The sequence below is a fragment of the Bos indicus genome, chromosome 10 (genome assembly GCF_029378745.1).
Source record: "Bos indicus isolate NIAB-ARS_2022 breed Sahiwal x Tharparkar chromosome 10, NIAB-ARS_B.indTharparkar_mat_pri_1.0, whole genome shotgun sequence".
Taxonomy (NCBI): Eukaryota; Metazoa; Chordata; class Mammalia; order Artiodactyla; family Bovidae; genus Bos; species Bos indicus.
In genome coordinates this window covers 7612218-7634672 of record NC_091769.1, presented here as the reverse complement: position 1 = coordinate 7634672, position 22455 = coordinate 7612218, and the positions used below count along the sequence as shown (strand labels likewise).

Here is a 22455-nt window from a genome sequence, read left to right as displayed (position 1 = left end):
AAGGAGTTCATAATATAAGCCACAGTCAGCTCCTAGTCTTGTTTTTGTTGACTGTATAAACTGTCTGGCAATAGTAAACATCAACATTTGAGGAATCAGTGAACTAAAATGGACAGGAATGGGTGAATTTAATTCAGATGACCATTATATCTACTATTGTGGGCAAGAATCCCTTAGAAGAAATGGAGTAGCCTTCATAGTCAACTAGAGAGTCTGAAATGCAGTACTTGGATGCAATCTCAAAAATGAAAGAATGATCTCTGTTCGTTTCCAACGCAAACCATACAATATCACAGTAATCCAAGTCTAGGCCCCAACCACTAAGGCTGAAGAAGCTGAAGTTGAATGGTTCTATGATGACCTACAAGACCTTCTAGAACTAACACCTAAAAAAGATGTCCTTTTCACTATAGGGGACTGGAATGCAAAAGTAGGAAGTCAAGAAATTCCAGAGTAATAGGCACGTTTGGCCTTGGAGTACAAAATAAAGCAGGGCAAAGGCTAACAGAGTTTTGCCAAGAGAACGCACTGGTCATAGCAAACACCCTTTTTCAACAACACAATAGACGACTCTACACATGGACGTCACCAGATGGTCAACACGAAAATAAGCATATCTTTGGTGATCACTACTTACGTTTATTGAAAGCTTGCCATGTGTCTGGCATTGTGTTAAGCACTTTACATGAACTCACAGTCCTAAGAGGTAGTTACTATCTTTTTTTATTATGCTGATGAAACAACTGAGGCACAGAGCAGTTAAGCAACTTGTCTGGGCTCATTCAGCTAGACAGGATGGAGCCAGGAAGGAGATACAGAACATTTGACTTCAGCATCTCTGCTTTTAACCTTTAGAGAGAGGGTTTTACAGGGAGAATCCAATTTTCAATTATGTTGGCTTTTTATAAGGCTTAAATTATGTAAGATTTCAATAAAAGAGTGCTACCAGGAAAAAAATTAATAAAAATAGTGTATGTAAAGCACCAGCTACCATAGGTGGAGCCCCACCAATGGTGGCCATTATATTTTAAGGAAGTCTTAGAAAAAAAAAAAGAGAATGCCTCTTTTCCACAGAGATTAATTTTCTCTGTAACCAATTAAAAGCAAGTTGCCTTTTCTGAATTGTCTTTAGTGACTTTGCCATTTAAAGTCATACTTGTTTAGGAAACAGGTGAAATCGAATTTAGATCATAAATATGCTGGCAAAAAGGGAAAAGTCAGAAAAATAGGTAAGGAGTGCAGGAGGATGCGTGAATGTCAGAAAGAAGATTGGGAGGGGGAATAATCATTGTGACAATTAGTGGTTGAGTTACATTCTTTTGAACTGACTTGTAGGAGTTCTACATCTATTCTTGATAAAAGTCCTTTGTTGGTTATTCAAATTGCCAATATCTTCTCTATGGCTTGCCTTTTCACTCCTTCAGTGATGTCTTTTGATCTTCTGATAAATACTAAATATACACAAAAATGAATTCCAGCTGAATATAGATCTAAATGTGAGATGAAAAATAGTAGAGAATCTAGGTGAGGAAAAAGTCTTCATGATTTTAGGATAGACAAAGATTTCTTTGATTCTCAAAAACAACCAACCTAAAATGGAAAGGTGGATAAGTCAGATAATATTAAAACTAGTAACTTCTGTTCACCAAATGACAGGATTAGTAGAGTGTACTTGGCTCGTGCATTATCTTGCCTTATATTCTTTACTCTTTTCAAATATCCCTGCATTACAGACAAGGAATTGAGGAACTAAGACCCAGAGAGGTTAATGAACTTGCCCTGGACCACAAAGCTTACTAGTGGAGGAGCTGAGGTTTGAACTCGGGTCTGATAGAGTCTAGAGACCAAGTTCCTAATTCTTGGTGGTGCACCTCTTCCTTCACTCCCTCCAAAACGTTCCCTGTGGGGCTGGCGCAGTGTCGGGCTCCGGACCTGTGCTGCCATTGGCTTCCCTCGGTGTCTTCCTGTGTGCATTCCTCCCTGTAAATTATTCGCTCCTCCACCACCATTTTGTGAGCGTGGTCTGCACTTGTTGGTCTTTTTTCTCAGTTCCAAGGAAGCAAGATTCCTGTGGGTGCGGTTCACTGCAGCTGCACCTGGGAGAGACGTGAGCAGCCATTCCGTGTCTGGAGCATCTCTGATCTGGTGGGATGAATGGCAGAGCCCTGGCGAAGAGGTGAAGAGGCGGCTCTTGTGGGTAGTGCCAGCACCGCCCAGCCCTGCTCTGTGTCCTCAGGGGCTGCGGGAGTCTGTGCAGCCCCAGCATCCTGGTGCATGTTTCACCGCTTCTGCCGCCTTCCCTTACTGGGGGCCAGAAGCCCTGGGCATCCGGGTGTTCAGGCAGGGCCGGGCGCAGCCTGCATCTGTGGGAAGTGGAAGCAGAGCTGGGTTTGGGGGTCGTGGGTGAGTCACTTGGAGTTGCGCCCAGGGTCACTGCAGACCCAGGCCCCTGCCATGCAGGCCGATGACAATAGAAGGTAGATGCTGCCTTGTCCTGTGAGAAGTGTGAGAATCGGGCAACGCCAGGGCTCCACCCTATCCTAGCATGCCCAGGGCATCTGCCTCGCAGGGTCACTGCCTCTCAGCAGCCTCCTGCAAAGGGAAGTGCAGGGCTGCCTCCAGCTGCAGACTTGAGCCAGTCATGCTAAGCACTGTGGTACCGTTTACTGAGGATTTAGGTGCCGGGCACTTTGCCTCAGCAAAAATGTATATAAATGTAAACTTTTTACGTACATTTTCTCAGTACATACAACACTCTGTGAAATACAAATGATCATTATTTCGAGTGTACAGCCGTGGCATAAACACTCCTCAGAGCTGCTAAGTGGCAGAGTCAGGATTCAAACCCACACCTGTGTGATGTCAAAACTCACAGGAGTGTTTAACACAACTTACCACAAGCTAATGAAGACCCAGCTTCAGAAATCCCACCTTCGTGGGTCCCTTCGAAGGCACTGGGAAGGTTCTAGCAATGTGTTCCCATGGGCATATGTTTTTTAAAAATTTGCCCAACAGAAAAATAAATTGCAAAACTAATAGATTATTTCCCTAGTTACCATTTCCTTCCACTTTGTCTTCCCTTCCTCAAACTTGCCCTGGTTTGGTATAGAGTTGGGCAGTGTGGGGATCTGACTGAGAGGAATTGGAGTTGGGATGTACTCAGTTAGGGTTTGGTGGGTTATTCGTTTTTTCTGTTTATTGTAATTGAGTTAATGGACAGGCAGGCCTGGCATGCTGCAGTCCATGGGGTCGCAAAGAGTTGGATACGACTGAGCAACTGAACTGAACTGACTCTTTTTCAGATTCTTTCCCCATACAGGCATAGGTTATGGGTTGTTCTGACGTGTCTGGACATCACTCCTGTGGCTGTTAAGTCCTCCCCAGCTGTTCCGATGAACGACTGGCTTCCAGAAATGCTCCTGCCCTCTGTGCCCACTCACCTGGCCTTGTGGCACAAACACACTGGCAGAGACTGGATTGCAACTATGAATGTGGCCTGTGTCTTCGGCACAGAAAGTATGCGGAAATGCAGAAGAAACAGGAAACTTTCAAGAAAGACTATTAGTAATCAAAGCTGCTTTTTATCTTTCTATTCCCTTTATAATGATATTGCAAAACTGTTGTCATATAGAAAGGCAATCCAAGAGTGCGCAGCCAAAAACTACAGACAAAAATGAGACAGGTGTGTCAGGCAGTGAATTAATACAAATGATTATATTATTTTTCTGGATTTTGTTATGGTTTGTGATATTTGTCAGTTTCTAAAAATGTAAAAGTTTTGGGGATTTCTTTTCTCATTCTAAATAGTTACTTTTGTAGCTAATTTTTTGTTTGAAATTTGGTACCATTTTTCTTAAAGAGGAGCCCCCCCCCCCAACCCGTTTCCACCTGCCACAACCCAGGAACTGACTCTGCCTAAACTCACCCTGCTCTTAGCATTGGGAGGTCCCCTAGTCCTCAGTGTGGACGGAGAAAGGGGGGGTCTGAGTTCTGGAAAAACCTGAGCTCCCAGCACTTTAGAAAGTGCTACAGGCATCCTGTGATGTAGGTGGGAGGCTGCAGGTATCCTCAAGGGCAGGCAGGAGACTGAAGAGGCTGTAACAGCACAGTCAAAAGCACCTGAGAGGAGGCGGGCACCGGCCTGCAGCGGGATCCGTCCAATATTTGCATAACACTAAAGAGGGCTGGGGGCAACTTACAAGTCACCTAGCCTTTTGCAATGGGCAGCAGCTTTCCACACAGCCCCATCCAAAACTGAATCTCCAGCTGAGATGTTCTTGGACCTCCTGATCCAAAGGGAGCTTTGGTGCCCCCCGAGGAGCAAGGGTGCCGAGGTGAGCAGGTGTGAGAGTGAGACTGAGGCACACCTGGCCCGTTCTGCCACCCCACGGGCCCTCAGGCCCTGCAAGCGGAAGTAGGGCTGAAGACAGGTGGCAGCTGGTGCACCTGAGGTCGGGGTTGGAGCGTGCTGCGTGCTCCACGATCCCAGGTCACACCCATTCATCCACAGGGCTGGAGCGAAGCAGGGCCGGAGCGGGCCGCCTCTCCAGGAACTGTCTGCTTCACGATGTTCACTTCTCCACCTGGTGTCCGGACTGCAGATTACAGGCGATGAAGCTGCATCTCTTTCTCCACTGAACAAAGGGACTGTGGGGATAGCAGGCCGCCTGGGCTACCCCAGCTCCTGGAATGCTCCTCCTTCTCGCCTCCTGGCAGCCAAACAGGGCACAAGCTGGAGGAGGGTTCAGGGGGACAGCCCCACAGAGCGGGGCTTTGCTCGGAGGCTGCTGTGCTGGGCAGGAGCAATGAGCCCATGGACTCCAGGATCAGAGAAAATTGTACAGAGGCAACAAGACCTCATTTGGAATTCTAATGAGCAGAGAGGCTGCAGATGGCGGTCAGGGGTCTAAGAGCAGTGTGACACAGCCTGTCCTGGGGTGGCCCTCAGCTGGCTGTTTCTGGCCTAAGAGTTCCAGAATTGAGGGTTATTCCTCAACTTCTGTCTTTATGTTCCCTACTCTGAAGGGACAGCACACAAAAGAGTGAACACATCCACAGGGCCTGTGCTACCCTCCCCTGTGACCACAGGCGCATTCAATCCTTTCTGTACCCGTGTAGACACACAACACAATTCTACACACAATACACACACACTAAAATACGCAGCACCAGGAATAATGTTATGGGCTGAATTGCGTCCCCCCGAAATTCATGTTGAAATCCTAAGCCCTGTTTCCTCAAAATGCAACTGCATTAGGGTTAGGGTCTTTAAAGAGGTGTGAAAGTTGCATCCGACTCCTTGTGACCCCATGGACTATACAGTCCATGGAATTCTCCAGGCCAGAATACTGGAGTGGGTAGCCTTTCCCTTCTCCAGGGGATCTTCCCAACCCAGGGGTCGAACCCAGGTCTTCTGCATTGCAGGCTGACTCTTTACCAGCTGAGCCACATGAGAAGCCCAAGAATACTGGAGTCAGTAGCCTATCCCTTCTCCAGCGGCTCTTCCTGACCCAGGAATTGAACCAGTGTCTCAGTTAAAATGAGTTACTAGGGTGAGTCCTAATCCAACATGACTGGTGCCCTTATTAGAAGAAGAGAGTAAGACGCAAGAGAAGATTATGGGACCACACAGAAACATAGCCATCTAAATCCAAGGAGGAGGCCTCAGAAGAAACCAACCCTGTCCACACCTTAGACTTCCAGCCTTAAACACTGTGAGAAAATCAATTCATGCTGTGTGAGCCTGAGCCAACCTGTGGTGTTTTGTTAAGGCAACTCTAGCAAATTGATATAGATAACGATGGTGACTTCACTGCAATGGACTTCAGTAAGCAGGAAAAGATACTCCTTCAAGACACATGTTGCCTTGTTTTAACACACTGCCTGCTAGGAATTTCACGTATAGGACTTTGCAGCCATGGTCCAGGCCAGCTCTGTGGATACAAGATGCTCCTTGCCAAGCTCATCTGCACCCTAGCATCCTCTGGTGGGTTCCTGGGCTAGTCATCATCCCTGATAGCACTGGGAGTTTTTAAGCCTCTGGAGTCTTCTTTTCCGCCTCCTATAAGATCCTCATCATGAAATAGGAAGGAAAGAGGAGCAGAGGGCAACTTTTCTGCAATACTGACTAGGTTCCAGATCTGGTGGGCTGGGGGCCTGGAGAAGGGATGAAGACCTGTGAGGGGTGATGGGCTGGAGGTTTCCAGTCTGCTGGGGGGAGGACAAGGGGGGGACACAGTTGCTGCAGCAAAAGAGAGAGTCTGGCCTCGGGGAGAGAAACTGGGAGAGGCGCACAGGGCCCAGGAGAAGGAACAGCCTGCAGAGGCGAGTGAGCGCGACCCTGATGAAGGGTTCTGTATTCCGCTGTCCAACACAGCGGCCACTACTTCTGTGGTCACTGAGCTCCTGACATGTGACTAAGTGGAACTGACTGAGAAACTTAATTCTTAATTTAATTTTTGCCATTTTAAGTATAAATATTTATATGTGGTGGCAGTGTTGGACAGCACAGTTCTAGAGCTCATGGGCTTACTGCTTGCACTCAACGTTACCCTCTTTCTCCCTTGCTTCCTGAGCCCCAGGTTTAATCAGGCAGTTGGAAGCCATGGACTGCAGGGGAGCGTGAGCTCCTGCCAAGCTCTCCATGTCCCAGGGGGTGCTAGTGGTAAAGAACACGCCTGCCAGTACAGGAGACATAAGAGACACCCATTGGATCCCTGGGTCAGGACGGTGCCCTGGACGAGGGCATGGCAACCCACTCCAGTATTCTCGCCTGGAAAATTCCATGGACAGAGGAGCCTGGCGAGCTACAGTCCATAGCGTCACAAAGAGTCAGACATGGCTGAAGTGACTTAGCACACATGCCAAACTCTCTGGGGGGAGGTAAATCTTGATTAGTCTAAGCCAGTTATGGTAATTATGTTCCCTTGTTAGTGATTAGTTTAGGAGCAGGCAAATGATGCAAACTCAGACAATGACATAGAGGGGGAAGTCTGCTGGAGGGATCCGACAATGGTCTCCTTGATCTCAGAAAGGATCATAAAGAGGGGATGGTCCCTCTTCTGCCTTCAATTTTTGTGTGAGAATGTGATGTTTAGAATTGCTGGAACTGGAGCTTCGCTGGTGGTGCAGTGGTCAAGACTTCATGATCTCAATAGTGGGGACCTGGGTTCCATCCCTGGCTGGGGGACTAGATCCCACATGCCACAACAAGGATTCTGCATTCAGCAATGAAGATTCCATGTGCTGTGACTAAAACCTGGCACAGACAAATTGAAACAAGAAGAAAGGAAAAAAAATAATAAATAAAAAAGAATAACTTTAAAAAGAATTAAAAAAAAAAAAAAAAGGATTGCTGGAACCACCTCAGGGGGACAAATGCCAGTATGCTGAGCATGCTAAGTTGCTTCAGTCGTGTCTGACTCTTTATGACCCTATGGACTGTGGCCCACCAGGCTTCTCTGTCCAGGGGATTCTCCAAACAAGGATACTAGAGTGGGTTCCATTTCCTCCTCCAATGCTGAGCATGGCTGACCTAAAACACGTAAAGAACCTGGGTCTCAGTGATGTTGCCAAGCCACATCATACCCAACCTTAGGATGGTCTTCTCTCCTTTGTTATGTGAAATAACAATTCCCTTCATCAGTAAAGATATTTGAAGCTGGGTCTTCAGTTAAATGCAGTGAAAAGTATCCTTTGGGGATTACCAATCCATAGCTGGCAGTTTGTGTTTCAGCTTCCAATGCCAATGCTATAGAATATAGCATTTTTCCTCATCATGCTTCTCAAACTAATATTCCAAGCAGATACTACCAATCCATTGGCGTTAACGTGCTCGAGAAAATCAGTTTGCCATTCCTGCTCTGGGGCAGATGAACACCGCTTCTGCTCTGCCACCAACTCCCCCACAAATACTTTTTTTCCCATTGGCCCTGGCTAACAATTAGAATGTATTCCTGTGAAATCAAACAATACATCAGTACCCATGATACCAACCCACAGAAACAATTCAAATAAGCCTGAATCAAAGCAAACAGTTTTTCTTTATGCTCAAGACATTTTAAAAAGTACTTATTTTTGTAAGGGTCAGTTCACATTTGCAAGGGGAAGTCAGTCACACGGCAATCTTTATTTGAATATAATGGAGCAAAAAATGCTCTTTTATTGATCTGATGTCCATTAAATATCTTTGCAGCTGTTACATGAATGTTGGTTGTCTGGCACATAAATGTATACACACGTCCACAGCTGATAGACTTACGCTGTACACGAGTCACCCGATGGAGCATGCCCTCACTCACACAAGGTCACACATGGCTGTCTTGGGCATTTGTCAAAACACACTTGGTCAAACATTTTGGCAATACGGGAATCAGACACAGAGGAGCATACCAGAAAGATGAGTTCACAAGAGGACCAGCTGTACTTAAGAGGAAAACTCCAAAAACCTGAAACAGAATTTATTGGGGTTCCCACATGCAGCACATGTATACAGTACACTTGGGGGTAAAGGGAACATTCATAGCAGGAAGGCTCACATAGCATAAAAACAGACGAGAAACAAGACATAACAAAACGCCCAACGCCAAAACCAAGAAGAGGACCACTGCCAAGATCTCATTGCAAAGGAGAGTGAATTGTTGGGTTTTACATGTCTGAAATGGAGATCCACCCAAAATAAAAAGCTCTTCGAGGACTTTATTTACAGGATGTTGACATTAATAAAGGATGTATGGTCTGTTCAGTGTGGATCAAGACAAGGATACATAACCACATTTTGGATAGTATGAAACACATATCAGGAAAGAACATTTCTTTTTTCTTTGGATTTAGGATATAGATTCAGTACAATAAATGTATAACAATAGCAGAGGAAATGAGATTAAGCCAAGCTGTCCAGTTCTATCTAGTCAGGCCTGTTGAATGTCAAAGGCAAGGAAGGAGTTGTAATTCTTCAACACCTACTTGGGTGCGAGAGGGGAGATGCTTTGTAACTTCAAACAAATTTATTCCTGCTTGCACAGCATAAATAGCCAATTTGTTGTACATTGCCCTGGAAGGAACAATACTTAAAGGAGTGGTGGATTCTCTGCAATGCGGGTATTATTCTAAATCAACACAAATGCAGAAAGTAACCTTTGCATATCGACATGAGATTGAACTTGCTGAGTTTTTCCTTCGCTTGGGTTGATGGGCAATGCTGACCTGCAAACCCAGGGGACTCAATTTGGTGTGGTCCAGGTCAATGGAGTGGGTGGCCACGTACTAGTCAGGGCTTTAGGTAGCGGTATGCAGACCACTGTCTGGTGGGAGGAGTCTGATTTGTAGCATCTATCAATATTTGTGGTGTAAGTACTCCCACCATGGCCGATTTCAAGTTACAAAGGTGAAATCATGGGACCTGCAGTTGGGAAGGGATGCTAAGGAACCCAGCATCACATGGTATTTCTATCACACAGACACAGTAGCCGTCGGTTATGTCAAGGGCATAGATAACACTAAAATGGAAGAAAATAATTAGGAAGTGATGAGTTCTGAATATTTTTTACCTTTGCTTGAAAATATAATGACTGTAAGTTCACAAGTGTTAATGTTTAATAATGGCTGTTTCTCAGACATATAGAACAGACTTTTGGATACAGTGGGGGAAGGAGAGGGTGGGATGATTTGAGAGAAGAGCATTGAAACATATACATTACCATAGATAAAACTGATAGCCAGTGGGAGTTTGATGTATGACGCAGGGAACCAAAGCCAGTGTTCTGTTGACAGCCTAGAGAGGTGGGGTGGGAGGGAGGGGACATGTGTGCACCTATGGCTGATTCACGTTGATGTATGGCAGCAACCATCACAATATTGTTAAGTAATTATCCTCTAACTAAAATTTTTTTTAAAAAATGACTGTTTCTCAACTGGCTCACAAAATTCCTGAAATGATCAGCTCTGAGGAACTGGTTTGCAGCTGCTTCAGCCCCTCCCTGGCTTTTGATGACCTGGCCCCTGTGAGTGGCTGTCAGTCATTCTCCAGGCACCTGAAATCTGCTTAGGACTCTGCACCCCAACTTCCAGGGTGGGCCGCTAGCTGCTGTGAAGCCCTGTGAGAGTCTGAGCAGAGGGCCAGGGTCTGCTTTCTCCTCCTTCCAGTTCTGGACATGAAGCCAGCATAGACATGGTAGGGTAGGCAGAGAGCAGGCACCCTCTGCAGCTTCAGCACTTAAATTCAGGACTTCCCTGGCAGTCCAGTGGTTAAGACTCAGCCCTTGCAATGCAGGGGGCATGGTTTTGATCCTTGGTTGCTGAACTAAGATCCTACATGTCTCAAGGTATGTCAATAAATAAATAAATACCACCCCCACCCCCACTTGTGTGGAAGGCACCCAGCCTTCTGCACCAAGTTTGAGAGTGTGTCTAGCTCCTCCGGGTCTATGAATTCCAGGCACCTCACTGCAAGCCTTCTTGCTTTTAAGGAGTCAAGCTTTGAGCTCTAAGACTTCTGCTTCAGAGACGGACCTTGCTCAGATGGACCTCGCTCAGATCTCATGCCAGTGGTGCCCAGCACATCGTGTGCAGGAGCTGGGAAGCAGCTGGAAATCTTGCCCAGCATGGGGAGCTTGTCAAAGCCAATGGTCAAGAGCTCACACCCGCTGACACCCACTGCCCTTCCCAGGGCCTCTCCAGCCAGCACAGCATCACATTCCTTAGTCCTAAGGGCCCCGGTCAAGCTCAGCCTCGATTTCTATGCCACGAGAGTCAAGAGGAGGCAAGAGTAGGTGGAGAAGAGAAGGGAGAAAGGAAGTGAGTGCTTCCTGTCTAGAGGAGGGAAGGAGGAGAAAGTCAGTGGGACAAAAGGAAGTGGAGACTCTGGGAGGGGAAGGAGGCGGGTGGCTGAAAACCACCTTCTCTGCTTGCACCTCGGGCCCCAGCCCCCAAAGGCCATTTGCAACTTCCAGACACTTTGCAACACCATGTGCTGGCCTTAAACTGAAGTCTGAACATCGCCCGCCACCGACTGTCAGAACTTGTTTTCTGAGTGGCTTATCTGCTGAAAGTAAAGATGAGGAAAGCTGCTCTAGGGGATCTGCAGACAGCTGACTTCATCACAAGTCTTCAGCATCAGAAGGGAAACACCCTGGAAAGCCGAGGCGGGACTGGCAGCAGCTGGGGGATTTGCTGACTCTGTGCTCTCAACAGACTCCCCAGCACCGCCAGGAGTTTAGGCCATGAAAAAGAAGGCCCCAGAAGAAACTAGAAGTTTACAGACCAACACCTCTATACAGATGGGGCCATCTTTGCTGCTGATTCTTTTCCTTTAACACACAGCTTCTTGCCAGGATATTTAAAGAAATAGCACATGTATGGCTCCACTTTCCTCATTTTCCAAGTAGGTACTAATCAGTAGTTCCTCCAACAAAGGCCAGGCAATTGTCAAAGATAGTGCCAATTTCTGAGTAGTTTCTGCACTGCCCACAGTAGGCTATTACTTCTTTTAAATTTGGAAAAATTACATTTTGTGTTTATGGGGAGGGGGTATCAACAGGTAATGGAAATCAATATAAGACATTCACCCTCCCCACCAATACAGATGTTTTCTCTTTCATTCTCCCTGTTTCCCTGTCATTATTTAAGTCCTGCAAAGGATTAACTACCTGCATACAATGCAGGGCCTCAACCTATTTAATAGCACATGCAAGTTAATAAATATTTATTCATGAGATGACAAGTGATCGTGAAAGTTCTGCCCAGGCCCTTCCTCCATCAGTGCTAATAACCTGAAACCAGGCCCATGAACTGTATCCTTGCCACTCAAATCCTGGGATTCCTAAACTGGATTGAGGAGGTCTTGTTGGAGAGAGATGAAAATCAGTCCTGGAAACGGCTGTGTCTGGTTGGTAAGACACCGTGGATAGGAAGAGCAGTCAGTATTTAGAGCAAAAGAACATCACACGGAGAACTGTCACTCCACACCTGAAACAAGCAAGGGACACACAACGAATCAAGAAGCTACTGACAACTTTGTCTACATTACAGGTTGGGAAAGAAGCTTTACTCAAAACACACTTGCAGAAACAAAAACTATAAGAAATGTACAGTCTGTTTCAGAGCGCCCTACTGTGTAGGCTTATTTTTGCTGTGCCAAGTTGACTGGTATTTCTGTAGGTTTGGTACCTGGACTAAGTACAGAGTGATATGGGAGTTAATGGAAATGCAAATATCCAGGCAACATGCCCTTAACAGTCAACTGATTGCCTTTCCATGACACCAGGTGAAGGCCAAATCCAGGCATTTCTGGCTTGAGAACCTTGAATACATGAACAAGTGAGGCGTTTTACTGAAGATAAATAGGTAAAGGCTATTTGGATATGAGACAGAAAAAAAAATTGGAGAATATCATATTCTGTTTTGATTGGCAGAGGGAGTCAGAAGCTATTTCCATGGAATGCTTTAGAAACGACCCCAGGCCTTGGGAAATCTTGATTCTGCCCTAGTCTCCTCATTAGAACCTTCTCAGTATCTTGGACTCTCCTTTCTGTCACTACATTTCTTTCCCCACCTCTCGCTTGATATCCCAAGACATCCAGAAGAGCAGTGACATAACTTAGTGCAAACCTGAACTTAGATTCAAGAGATTTGTAAATGAAGGTGCATCTGACAGCTCAGGTAAAATCACGTAAGACCATGTTTCATCAATGCAATGGAGTAGAGCCAGGAGAGCTTTGGGGGGCATCCTTTCTCAAAGGACCAACGAGCGAGGCTTCTAATGTCTGCGTCCCGCAGGGCGGGGCCCTTTCCTAGGCAGACACTGGGAACCATCAAACCAACAGTGAATGGAGATGACACTTGGGATTCTAAGAAGCTGCAGCACAAACAACACGGGAACCATCTCACCTGTCCCACAGGGCCTTCCCAAACAACTTCCTGAGCTCTTGCAAGCTTGCCTATTTTTTTCAGTTTCTAAATTCAACCTGTTTGGTGCTTGTAAAGATGAGTTTAGCATCAGAAGAAGGTAGACAGTAAGATGAACCTATTTTTGTGAGGGTCTTCTAGAGTCTTGGACTAGTCCCAGCAGCAAATTAGTCCCAATCCTTTGCTCCACAGATGGGGCAACTGAGGATCAGAGACGCTCAATGACTCACATCCTCCTCAGCGAGATCTGGGTCTCCCTGTTGGTTAGTGGGAGAGTTTGGGCTAGGACCCATCTGTCTTATCTCCCAGGGTTAGTCCTTAGGGTGTAAAATAATCCCTGGCTGCTGGGTTTGGCTTCCAAGGCAGTGAGATTAAATGAGAGGAGGGTAAAACCTATTACTGGGGGTATAATGTGGTTCAGGACTTACAGAGTGGAACAGCTGGGTTTATTTCCTACTGAGAGGACCAGTGATAACAACAGGATTTGGGAACATTCTGGATTGATTCAAAGCACGTGAGGAAATTTTAGATAGAAAAGGAGTTAGAGATCTAGGAGCCAGCGGGACTGTTTCCCAGGCTTCCATTTACACATGTACTCTCATTTTCTTTCTATTGCAGATGAAATGAGATGCTGGCTGCGCGTCCGAGTGCCAGCAGCCTGCTGCACTGGATAGAATTGAGAGTTTCCGTCTAATCGCACGGCTCTATCTTAATCCTGCTCACCCCACAACAAGCCAGACAGGCCACACCACATAGCTGGGGAAGAACCTGAGCTCTCTCATTGAAAATGCCAGTGTGGGTGGGGAACAATGTGAAGGAGGCAGGGAAAACTGCAGGGAAGGTGGTGACCAAGAAGGTTTGTGACCACAGACCGTCCAGGAGATTAGAAGAGATCCCTCTTGGGCCACCTGGGAGGTTTGGATTTAAGTGACAAGAAGGTCAAGAAAGGTCATTCCAAAGGGGATGCATGCAGGCAGGTCTCATCTGGTGTGGTTCTGCTGGTTAATCCTATTCTGATCCATCAAGCATTCAGATAAAATTCTATGTAAACTGTGCTCTGCATATTTGATGCATTTAAAACGATCACAGACATCCGAGACATTTCTAAAAGTAAAGACAGTACAGTAAGCAAAGTTGACTGTGGCAGAAGATCTAGAGATAGCAGCATCCATGCATGTTTCTATTTCTCTTTTGAATGGGTTGGTGGAGATACACTTGTCACTTGAGCAGTTATCACTGCACAGGTGACATTCAACTAAAAAATCTGCTCAGGTCCCCAGATATGTCTCTTTGAAAAAGATAAGCCAAGGGGTAGGTGGGGAGAAGAGTACATAATGAAGAACATCCAGGATATGTTCATGGGTTGTCTGACTTGTCTTTGTTTTCCAACAATATTCCAGAAGGCAGAGGTGAGAGTTCTGCTTCTTTCCATTGACAGCATTCTAATAGATTTGTTGATATTGTTCTACTAGATCCCGTCTAGTCTTTACCGGTTTGCCTTCTTCCAGACGCCTTTGTAGTTTGGGGTTTGAGTTTTCCTGATATTCTGGCCCGGAGCCTGCATCCCCAGGGAGTTGCCCTCTTCCTGTGAGCCCCCCCACACCAGGCTGCTGCCCCATATAGGCCTGAATTACTTCAAGGGAGAGTCGATTAATGGCTTATGTTAATGAAAGCAGCTTTTCACAGTCTGAACTCTGCAGTCTGGAGCTCTAGGAGGATCAGGAGGAAGGGGAGAGAGAGGCGGAGTGCCCTCTGGGGTGAAGACAACTTTGAGTGTCTTGACTCTTGGAAACAAAGGCTCTCCCTTCCTGGAGGCCCAGGGCCATGACCTGTTGGAAATGCCTATAATAAGTAACAAGGATAACCCTCTAACAAGACACAGGGAATTTAAAAAAGGAATATTGTTTTAATATGGGATTTATTCCTGGCTGCTGGTCATCACTGCAAGTTGACTTGGAGGTTTCAGATTTCAAAGAAGATGAGTAAAAAGGGCCAGCATGGAGGAGGGGCGGCCCAAGGGGTGAGAAGGTCACATAGCTGACAGCCTGTGGGCATGTCCTGCTAACCTCTCTCTTGCAGGCCAGGAGGATTCCAGAGGTAAAGTGAGCAGCCAAAAGCTCCCAGGAGATGCAACCCTTGTCTGCCCAAGGGCTCCATGGAGCTCAGCGGGCTGCGATTTCACACAGAGGCAGCGGCTAGGAACACACTGACCGGCTCCAGCCAGGGGCACTGCTAGAAAGTCCAATGTCACTTCCCCAGGGATACTGGCCCCAAGACACTGGTCCCCTCGAGGTATCATTTGGCATTTACAAATGGCTTTAGGTCTGAATTTCTAACTCATTTTCACTTTACAACAACTTAGATGGCTAACAATCTGGAGAGAGAGTTTGCGTGAATGACGGAATCAGGTGGGCAGACCCAGTTAGAAAGTGGCTTTTTCCCATTAATTGTGTTATCTGGCAAGATGGATGGCAGCCGTGGGTGGGAGCAGGGTGGGGGTGAAGGCAGGCTGAAGATCTCAGTTCTGTTCATCTGACATTCTGAACCACGTGCCACAATCACAGACATGACTAACGGCCCTTTTCCTCGTATTTTTCAGAATTTCGTCAGGCTTCCTGGCAGAAATCTTGCTCATGTCACTCACAGATCTTTGTTGCTAACTGCAGAGCCTCTATTTTTCCTGTCAGCAGAGTCATCTTAATTGTCAAGCCTGAAAGAGCTCCACCCAGTTCAGTTTGGTGCCGCAGGGCTTTTTTTTTCTTTTGAAAGGCCCTGCTGTAACAGCAAGAATTGCTGGGTGTCCTTTTCTAAGTAAACAGGAAATATCACTGCAAAAAAAAAAAAAAAAGAATCTCTTCCCTCAGCACAGATGCACTAATACGCCGATTTATCTTTCCTGTGAATGCTGAATTAGGAGCAGGATTGTTTCTTACAGCAGTCCAGTCCTCTTCTTAGCTTCTGAACCTTACACTGAGGAGGATCTCAGGAAGGCTCGACTCACAACACACTTAAAAAATTCTGATTTCTGGAAGGCAGTAGCATCGCAGTTAGGAAAGACAACAATGCATGAAAAAAAAAAAAAAAACCCAGACCCTGCAAAATCACACTGAAGGGATGAGACGGTATGCATCTACATTGTCGTCACAGCAGGTTAGTGTTCTGGTATTTGACCACCCTTCTGGAGCCTTGAGTCAGTAAGGGGAGTTGACCCAGGGCAAGAGAAGGAAGTACAGGATGGATGGCTTTTTTCCATTACATCAGGACCTGGGTTCGTGTGTCAGGCAGGCGCAGCCCCACGAGTCCTCCACACACCAGCACGGTGGAGGCCAGCAGGATGGGGATAGCTTTGGTGATGCTGACCAGGGAGCCAAATATCAAGTTTCCCAGGACGGCCGCTGCTTTGCACAGTGCGTTCAAGAAGCCAAAGCCTGTTGCCCTGCAAAGGACAGAGACATGAACAAGGCTGAGAAAGTGTCTTCCAAGAGTCCAACTTTAGACACAAATGTCTCCTATAAGAATTTTCAGTGATCTTCACGTAGACTATTCTGTATATCCTTATTTAGTCGCTCAGTCGTGTCTGACTCTTTGTAACCCATGGACTGTAGCCTGCCAGGCTCCTCTGTCTGTGGGATTTCCCAGACAAGAATGCCGGAGTGGGTTGCCATTTCCTTCTCCAGGGGATCTTCCTGGCCCAGGGCTGCAACCCACGTCTCCAGCCTTGGCAGGTGGATTATTTACTACTGAGCCACCAGGGAAGCCCTGCATGACCTTAGAACAAGTAATCAGCTATCTATCAGCACATCTGGAAGCAGAGAACCCCAGCTGCTGGTATCAGTCCTTCAGCCCTCTTTTGACTTTCTTGCCACCTTGACTGATTCTTATTCGACCCATGAGCTTATTAGTGAACAGAAAGAGAATGGTCAGAGAGTCAGAAAAGTTTCTTCTCTCTTCCAGAACTAAATTAAAATGTATGACCATATATGTCTTTAAATTTTACTTTCTACTCCCTACTTCCTCTTAGTTTAGTTCATTTATGATGTTTTAAATAATTATAGAACATAGGAACTTTCAGAGAAAATCCAGGATGACTGGGTTGCATTCATTTTTCTCATACCATGGAGGTGAACTATTATGACTTCATCCCAAATGTTTTTGGTAGCAAGCAGAAACTCATCCCTGAGCTTGGTGGCCTCAAATGAGCTAGGGGGCCTCAAATGAGCTAGGGACACATTTCTTGCACCCTCGTCAGAGTTCTGGGTGGATAATCAAGCCCAAGACAGAGGAAAATCAGATTGAAGGCCCATAGAAAACCTTGCTTAATTCTGCTGACATATAATATATGCAGGTGGTATATAAATAAGACGTATCCCATTTCTTAAGAGATTCTTCAGAAAAGAAAACTTTTACTATCTTTATGGGTGTTGAATATAATTTTACTATGGTCTTCTAGGCAAGAAATTTCATCTTGTTCATGAGAGTACCGATACTGCTGACATCATGAGATAATACGGATTTCCTCTGCCTTTATGCCAGCTCACTGTTTTTTAGCCTGTCACTGGGTACACATGTCTAATAAAGGCACACTGAATGCAGGGTAACTGCTGGATACATTTTTTCCCCTCTAGAGAGAGATGTATTTTATATGCTGTAAAATGCAGTACTTAGTACACGTCTTTCTTTGATTGATTTGTAAATTTGTTAAGGGTAGGTTTTCCTTTGGCTAGTCAGGACAACTACTTATCATGACTTATGCTATTCCAAGGGATACTTTCTACAACGTGTAGGTATTTACTACAGGGATTATACAGCCATCCCCCTTCCCACACCACAGGAAGGGGAAGGGCACCTCTCTTGTGCTGAAGGAACCAAGCCCTTCATTTTGCTGGTTAGAACAGACCTACAATGGGCAGCAAGCGCTACCTTTGTTTTCTGGCCAAAACACCTAGAGCGTCAAGTAAGCGGCCTCTGCAGCATCGCAAAGTTGCCAACTGTTTGGAACTTGGAAGGGGTGTAACAGAATCTCTGATGGAGGAAAACAGGAACTTCTCGAGAAGAGGGTAAGCTCATTATGTATTCTTCTTTTTCTTTTTGGTTTGTTTTTAAAGAAAGAGACTAGCAATAGCAGCAACCACCAGAGAGGAGATTTAATGTACTGATAACTATTTTCAAATGAAATTGCTTGAAGGTTACATGTTGGGTACCACAGAACACGTAAGTAGAATGACACCATCATCTTCGGCTTCCCCTAGCTCCATGGAGATGCCATGAGGCCAAACTGCCTTTTTTTTTTTAATTAAAAGATTTTTTTGAGCAGTTTTAGGCCTCCAAAAACTGAGCGAAAAAAAAAAAAAGAGAATTTCCATATCATCCCTTGCCTTGCACCCCTATTGTGAACATCTTAGTGTGGTTAATTTTTTATAATTCATGAGTGCATGCATGCTCAGTTGCTCAGTTGTGTCCGATTCCACATGACCCCATGGACTATGGTCCACCAGGCTCCTCTGTCCATGGGATTTTCTAGGCAAGAACACTGGGTTGGGTTGCATGCCCTCCTCCAGGGGATCTTCCCAAACCAGGGATCGAACCTGTGTCTCCTGCATCGGCAGGTGGATTCTTCACCACTGAGCCACCTTGGAAGCCCCGTGTTACAACTGATGAGGCAAAATTAATATATTATTATGAATTAAAGTCCATAGTTTACATTAGAGCTCACTGTGTTGTGTGTTTTATGGGCTTTGACAAATGTATAATGACACGTATCCACAACTGCAGCATCATGCAGGACAACAGTTTCAACGCCCCAGAAATCCTGGCAACCTCTCATCCTTTTACTATCTCCATAGTTTTGTCTTTTCCAGAATGTCATATAACTCAAATTATATAGTATGCAGCCTTTTCAGACTAGCTTCTTCCACTTTTTTTTTTTTAAACTGCATGTTAGTTTCTAGATTCTAGGAGTATAAATTACCCAATGCATCTTAAGGTAGTGAGATAAGCTGTATTGTTCTGAGGAAAATGGCCGGGGTGTGTGTTACTGATTAGTGAATGGGAAACAGTCTATATGAAGAAGTCTCTTGATGCTAAAACTGCAGAGTGAGCCAGGGAGAATTTGTACTGGGGCTAAAATAACCGCATTTTGCCAAGCTATCAAACACTGGCACAACTCAGAACAGGGTATAAAATACAGGCAGCTATCTCCTTTTATTACTGAAACTATAACAGAGGAATAGATGACTTCCTGAGACCTCAGAGCAGCACTGAGAGAGACGTGTCAGGAGCATCTGGTATCTGAAGCCTCTAAATAAGACGGTCAAATTCTTATCTCCTAAGAATCTCTGCTTCCATTTATCAAGCAGAGGCAGTTGTTTGGATGACAATCTGGTGTGGCTACAAAGCACACAGCCTCCTTAGTGTTGGCACTCCAGAAAACATGACTGTGTGAAATAACAGGTAAGTTATTTCTTCAAATACTTGAAGCTGGAGGGTGTGATTTTCTACACACAGCAGACACAGTTGTATTAGAAAAATCATTCTCAAAGTGGCTCTCCCTTGGGATTATCCGTGTATAAGTAAAGAAGCTTTTCATTAGTTCATTTGTTTCCTTGTTCTTATTTAAAGGAAGCCATGAACTTCCACAAACACCCCAAGCACAAGTTACCTTGTGCTCAAGTCCTTGGAGGCTGGTGTTACGTAGTTAGAATAAGGAACAGGTGTCTAAAATAGTGGTGGCTAAAAGACAAAGAAAGGGAAAAGCACACGAAAATAGAACAAAGGAAGGTCTGAGGACCAGAGTGAGAACCTCAGGTGACAAAGAGCCCTCCTGGCTAGCCCAGTTTACACAGGACAGGCTCGGGGGAGGAGAAAAAACATATAAAAAGAGGAGCCAAAACTGAGCCAGGGGCTTCTCTACTCTTTGCCTCTTTTGGGTAGGCCCACCCTCACGCCTCGATGTATTTTCCTTTGCTTGCCAAATAAAACTGAGTCGGACGTGACTGCAATTCTTCCAGAAATATCTGCACTTTTGAATTGGTTTCGATTTACTGTTATGTACTAATGGAACCTTCAAAAGAAAAACATCCACTCCACCTCTCCAACAAATGTTTTTTGTTTCTGAATTCCCTTTAGTATCCAATCATATCCATATTTTTGCAAATCACAGGATTTCTACAGGTTTCCTTTTCTGCTTTCCCCCAATCAGTCATAAAGCTGCTTGTCTCAGGTTATTTGTGTTTTGATTAAAATGAAATGATATAGCACAGAACCATTATTTCTGTAACCATAACACTGGATAACAGAGCTTTCCAAACTTGGGGGAACATAAACAAGATTGCAATGAACACCTTTACATATATCGTGCGTGGTAAGTCACTTCAGTCATGTCCGACTCTTTGCAACCCTATGGACTGTAGCCTGTCGGGCTCCTCTGTCCATGGGATTCTCTAGGCAAGTGTACTGGAGTGGGTTTCCACTTCCTTCTCCAGGGATCGAACCCACATCTCTTATGTCTCCTGCATCAGCAGGCGGGTTCTTTACCGCTAGCGCCACCTGGGAAGCCCCCTTTACATACAGGATCTTCTTTGTTTGGATGTGTTCAGTAGGAAATATCACACAGTACAACACAGCCAAGAGAACACGTTCATGATGCGGCGTGGGGAGACTGAGGACAACGAGGCACACCATGGTCCTCAGGGGAGGCCACTCCAAAGGCTTTGCACGACCTCTTCTCCTGCCCTCTCCCTGCACCTGCTGTCTTACTTTACACTGCTTTGCACAGCTCATTTTCACTAGAGGTAATCAGTTTCTCATCTAACCTGCATCATTTCCTTTCCTTCCAGCAATTACCTGGACACTGGACAGCAGTGAAAGCTCTCCCTGCTGGACTGGCCTCCTTCCTGCTCCCCTCCTAAACCTCAGGGCTCTCCCTTTGGGGTCTAGCCTTATTTAGGTCCTGGCTACATCTCTAGGGTGGGGCTGTGGAGCCTTTACATTGACTCATCACAACTTCTTTCAGGACTGGCACAAGGATGCAAAGGATGCTTGTGAAATGAACTAAGGAATTTTCTGATATCTTCACAATACACTGGAAGTATATTTCTGTAATGGGCATTAAAAAAAAAACTGAAAGTTAATTTACAATGTTGTGTTAGTTTTTGGTGTACAGCAAAGTGATTCAGTTTTATATATATGCACGTGCATATGTGTATACACACACACACACACACACACATATTCTTTTCCATTATGGTTTACTGCAGGATACTGAGTATAACTCCCTGTGTGATGCAGCAGGACTTTGTTGTTTATTTTATTTATAGTAGTCTGCATCTACTGGGCCTCTCTAGTGGCTCAGACAGTAAAAAATCTGCCTGCAGTGCAGGAGACCTCGGTTCAATCCCTGGGTTGGGAAGATCCCCTGAAGGAGGGAATGGCAACCCATTGCAGTATTTTTGCCTGGAGAATTCCACAGACAGAGGAGCCTGGTGGGCTGCAGTCCATGGGGTCGCGTCGAGTTGGACACAACTGAGCAGCAACTAACGCACCTGTATCTACCAATCCCAAATGCACATTTTAATGGACATTAGTTGGTCCATGTTTGTGTATTGATGCCAGACTATCACCTTGCTTTTGCGGAAGAAAAAAAACCAAGTTTCACATTCTTAAATCTGGAAAGACTGAATTCAACTGCTTTCTAGTTTTCAAAGGAAGAGAAAATTTGTCTCATCTAAGCAGTAAGTGTAGGTGTGTGGTGTGTGTATGTGCCCTCCTTAACTTAGAAGGGGGCATCCCGTATCACAGCAAGCAGGGCCTTCCTTACAAACAAGTGGAGGACTTTGCTGCAGCTGTGAGCTTGAAGGAATCCCTGGGCCCAAAGTGGGCCTCCATCTCCCTCCCAGCCTACAACCACCAAGGATTGTATTATTGCTTGTTCCTGTTTAAATGCAAATATATTCACAGACAGTTCATAATGGAAGCCTTTGTGTCTTATCATTTATCTGATAAACCTCAGCTAGGAAGTGAGTCCCTGGGCTGGGGTAAATAATGACAGAATGAAAATGAGCCCTGGGAGGCAACCTGGAGTTCATTTAAGGCCACAGTTGATGGACACGTCTGTACACCCCCAAATACCAGGTAAGCTTCTTAGAAACTGATTCCCAGAGCCCCACCCAGACCTAATGGGAGGTCACAGACCAGGTTTATGGGTGCTGAGAGCCACAGCAGACAGTCATACATCTGGGTTGTAACACAGACACTCCCAAAAAAGTTATTGAGTAAATAAATTAACAATATTAAAATTCATACTGAGATGGATACACATATTTTTCTTATTCTTCCTATTAAACATAGCTAAAAGTCCTCAATGTTATAAAATAAACCTAAGACGACTCTGGAAAATAAAGAAAAATGGCAGAGCTGCTACAGAGCTGGGTAATGGTGAGTTCCTGCATTTTCTTTTTGCTTCATAGATCTGAGACTTGGAACTTAAGAAGCTGGCAAAAGGAAATACCAACAGGTACAGATTTAAGTAACACCCGAACCAAAGCCTGCTCTCTC

The 22455-nt window shown here is 45.4% G+C and overlaps 1 protein-coding gene and 1 long non-coding RNA gene across 4 annotated transcripts in view; one reads left to right on the top strand and one right to left on the bottom strand.

Moving 5' to 3' along the window:
- Positions 1 to 8425: 8425 nt before the first annotated feature.
- Positions 8426 to 22455, bottom strand: part of SV2C (synaptic vesicle glycoprotein 2C) — a 221156-nt gene continuing 207126 nt past the window's right edge. Inside the window, exon 13 of the mRNA XM_070796864.1 lies at positions 8426 to 16339. Within this exon, the coding sequence (XP_070652965.1) occupies positions 16156 to 16339 (184 nt within the window). The 3' untranslated portion in view covers positions 8426 to 16155. The remainder of the gene's footprint in view (positions 16340 to 22455) is intronic.
- LOC109564449 (uncharacterized) lies at positions 16039 to 21025 on the top strand. Of its 3 annotated transcripts, XR_011568714.1 has the most exons (4): positions 16039 to 16053; positions 17735 to 17960; positions 19257 to 19353; positions 20739 to 21004. It is a non-coding gene; the product is annotated as an uncharacterized lncRNA (long non-coding RNA). The 3 variants fall into 3 exon arrangements; XR_002181496.2 differs by lacking the exon at positions 16039 to 16053 and having other exon boundaries at positions 16348 to 17960; positions 20739 to 21025; XR_011568715.1 differs by lacking the exon at positions 16039 to 16053 and having other exon boundaries at positions 16349 to 17960; positions 19260 to 19353; positions 20739 to 21025.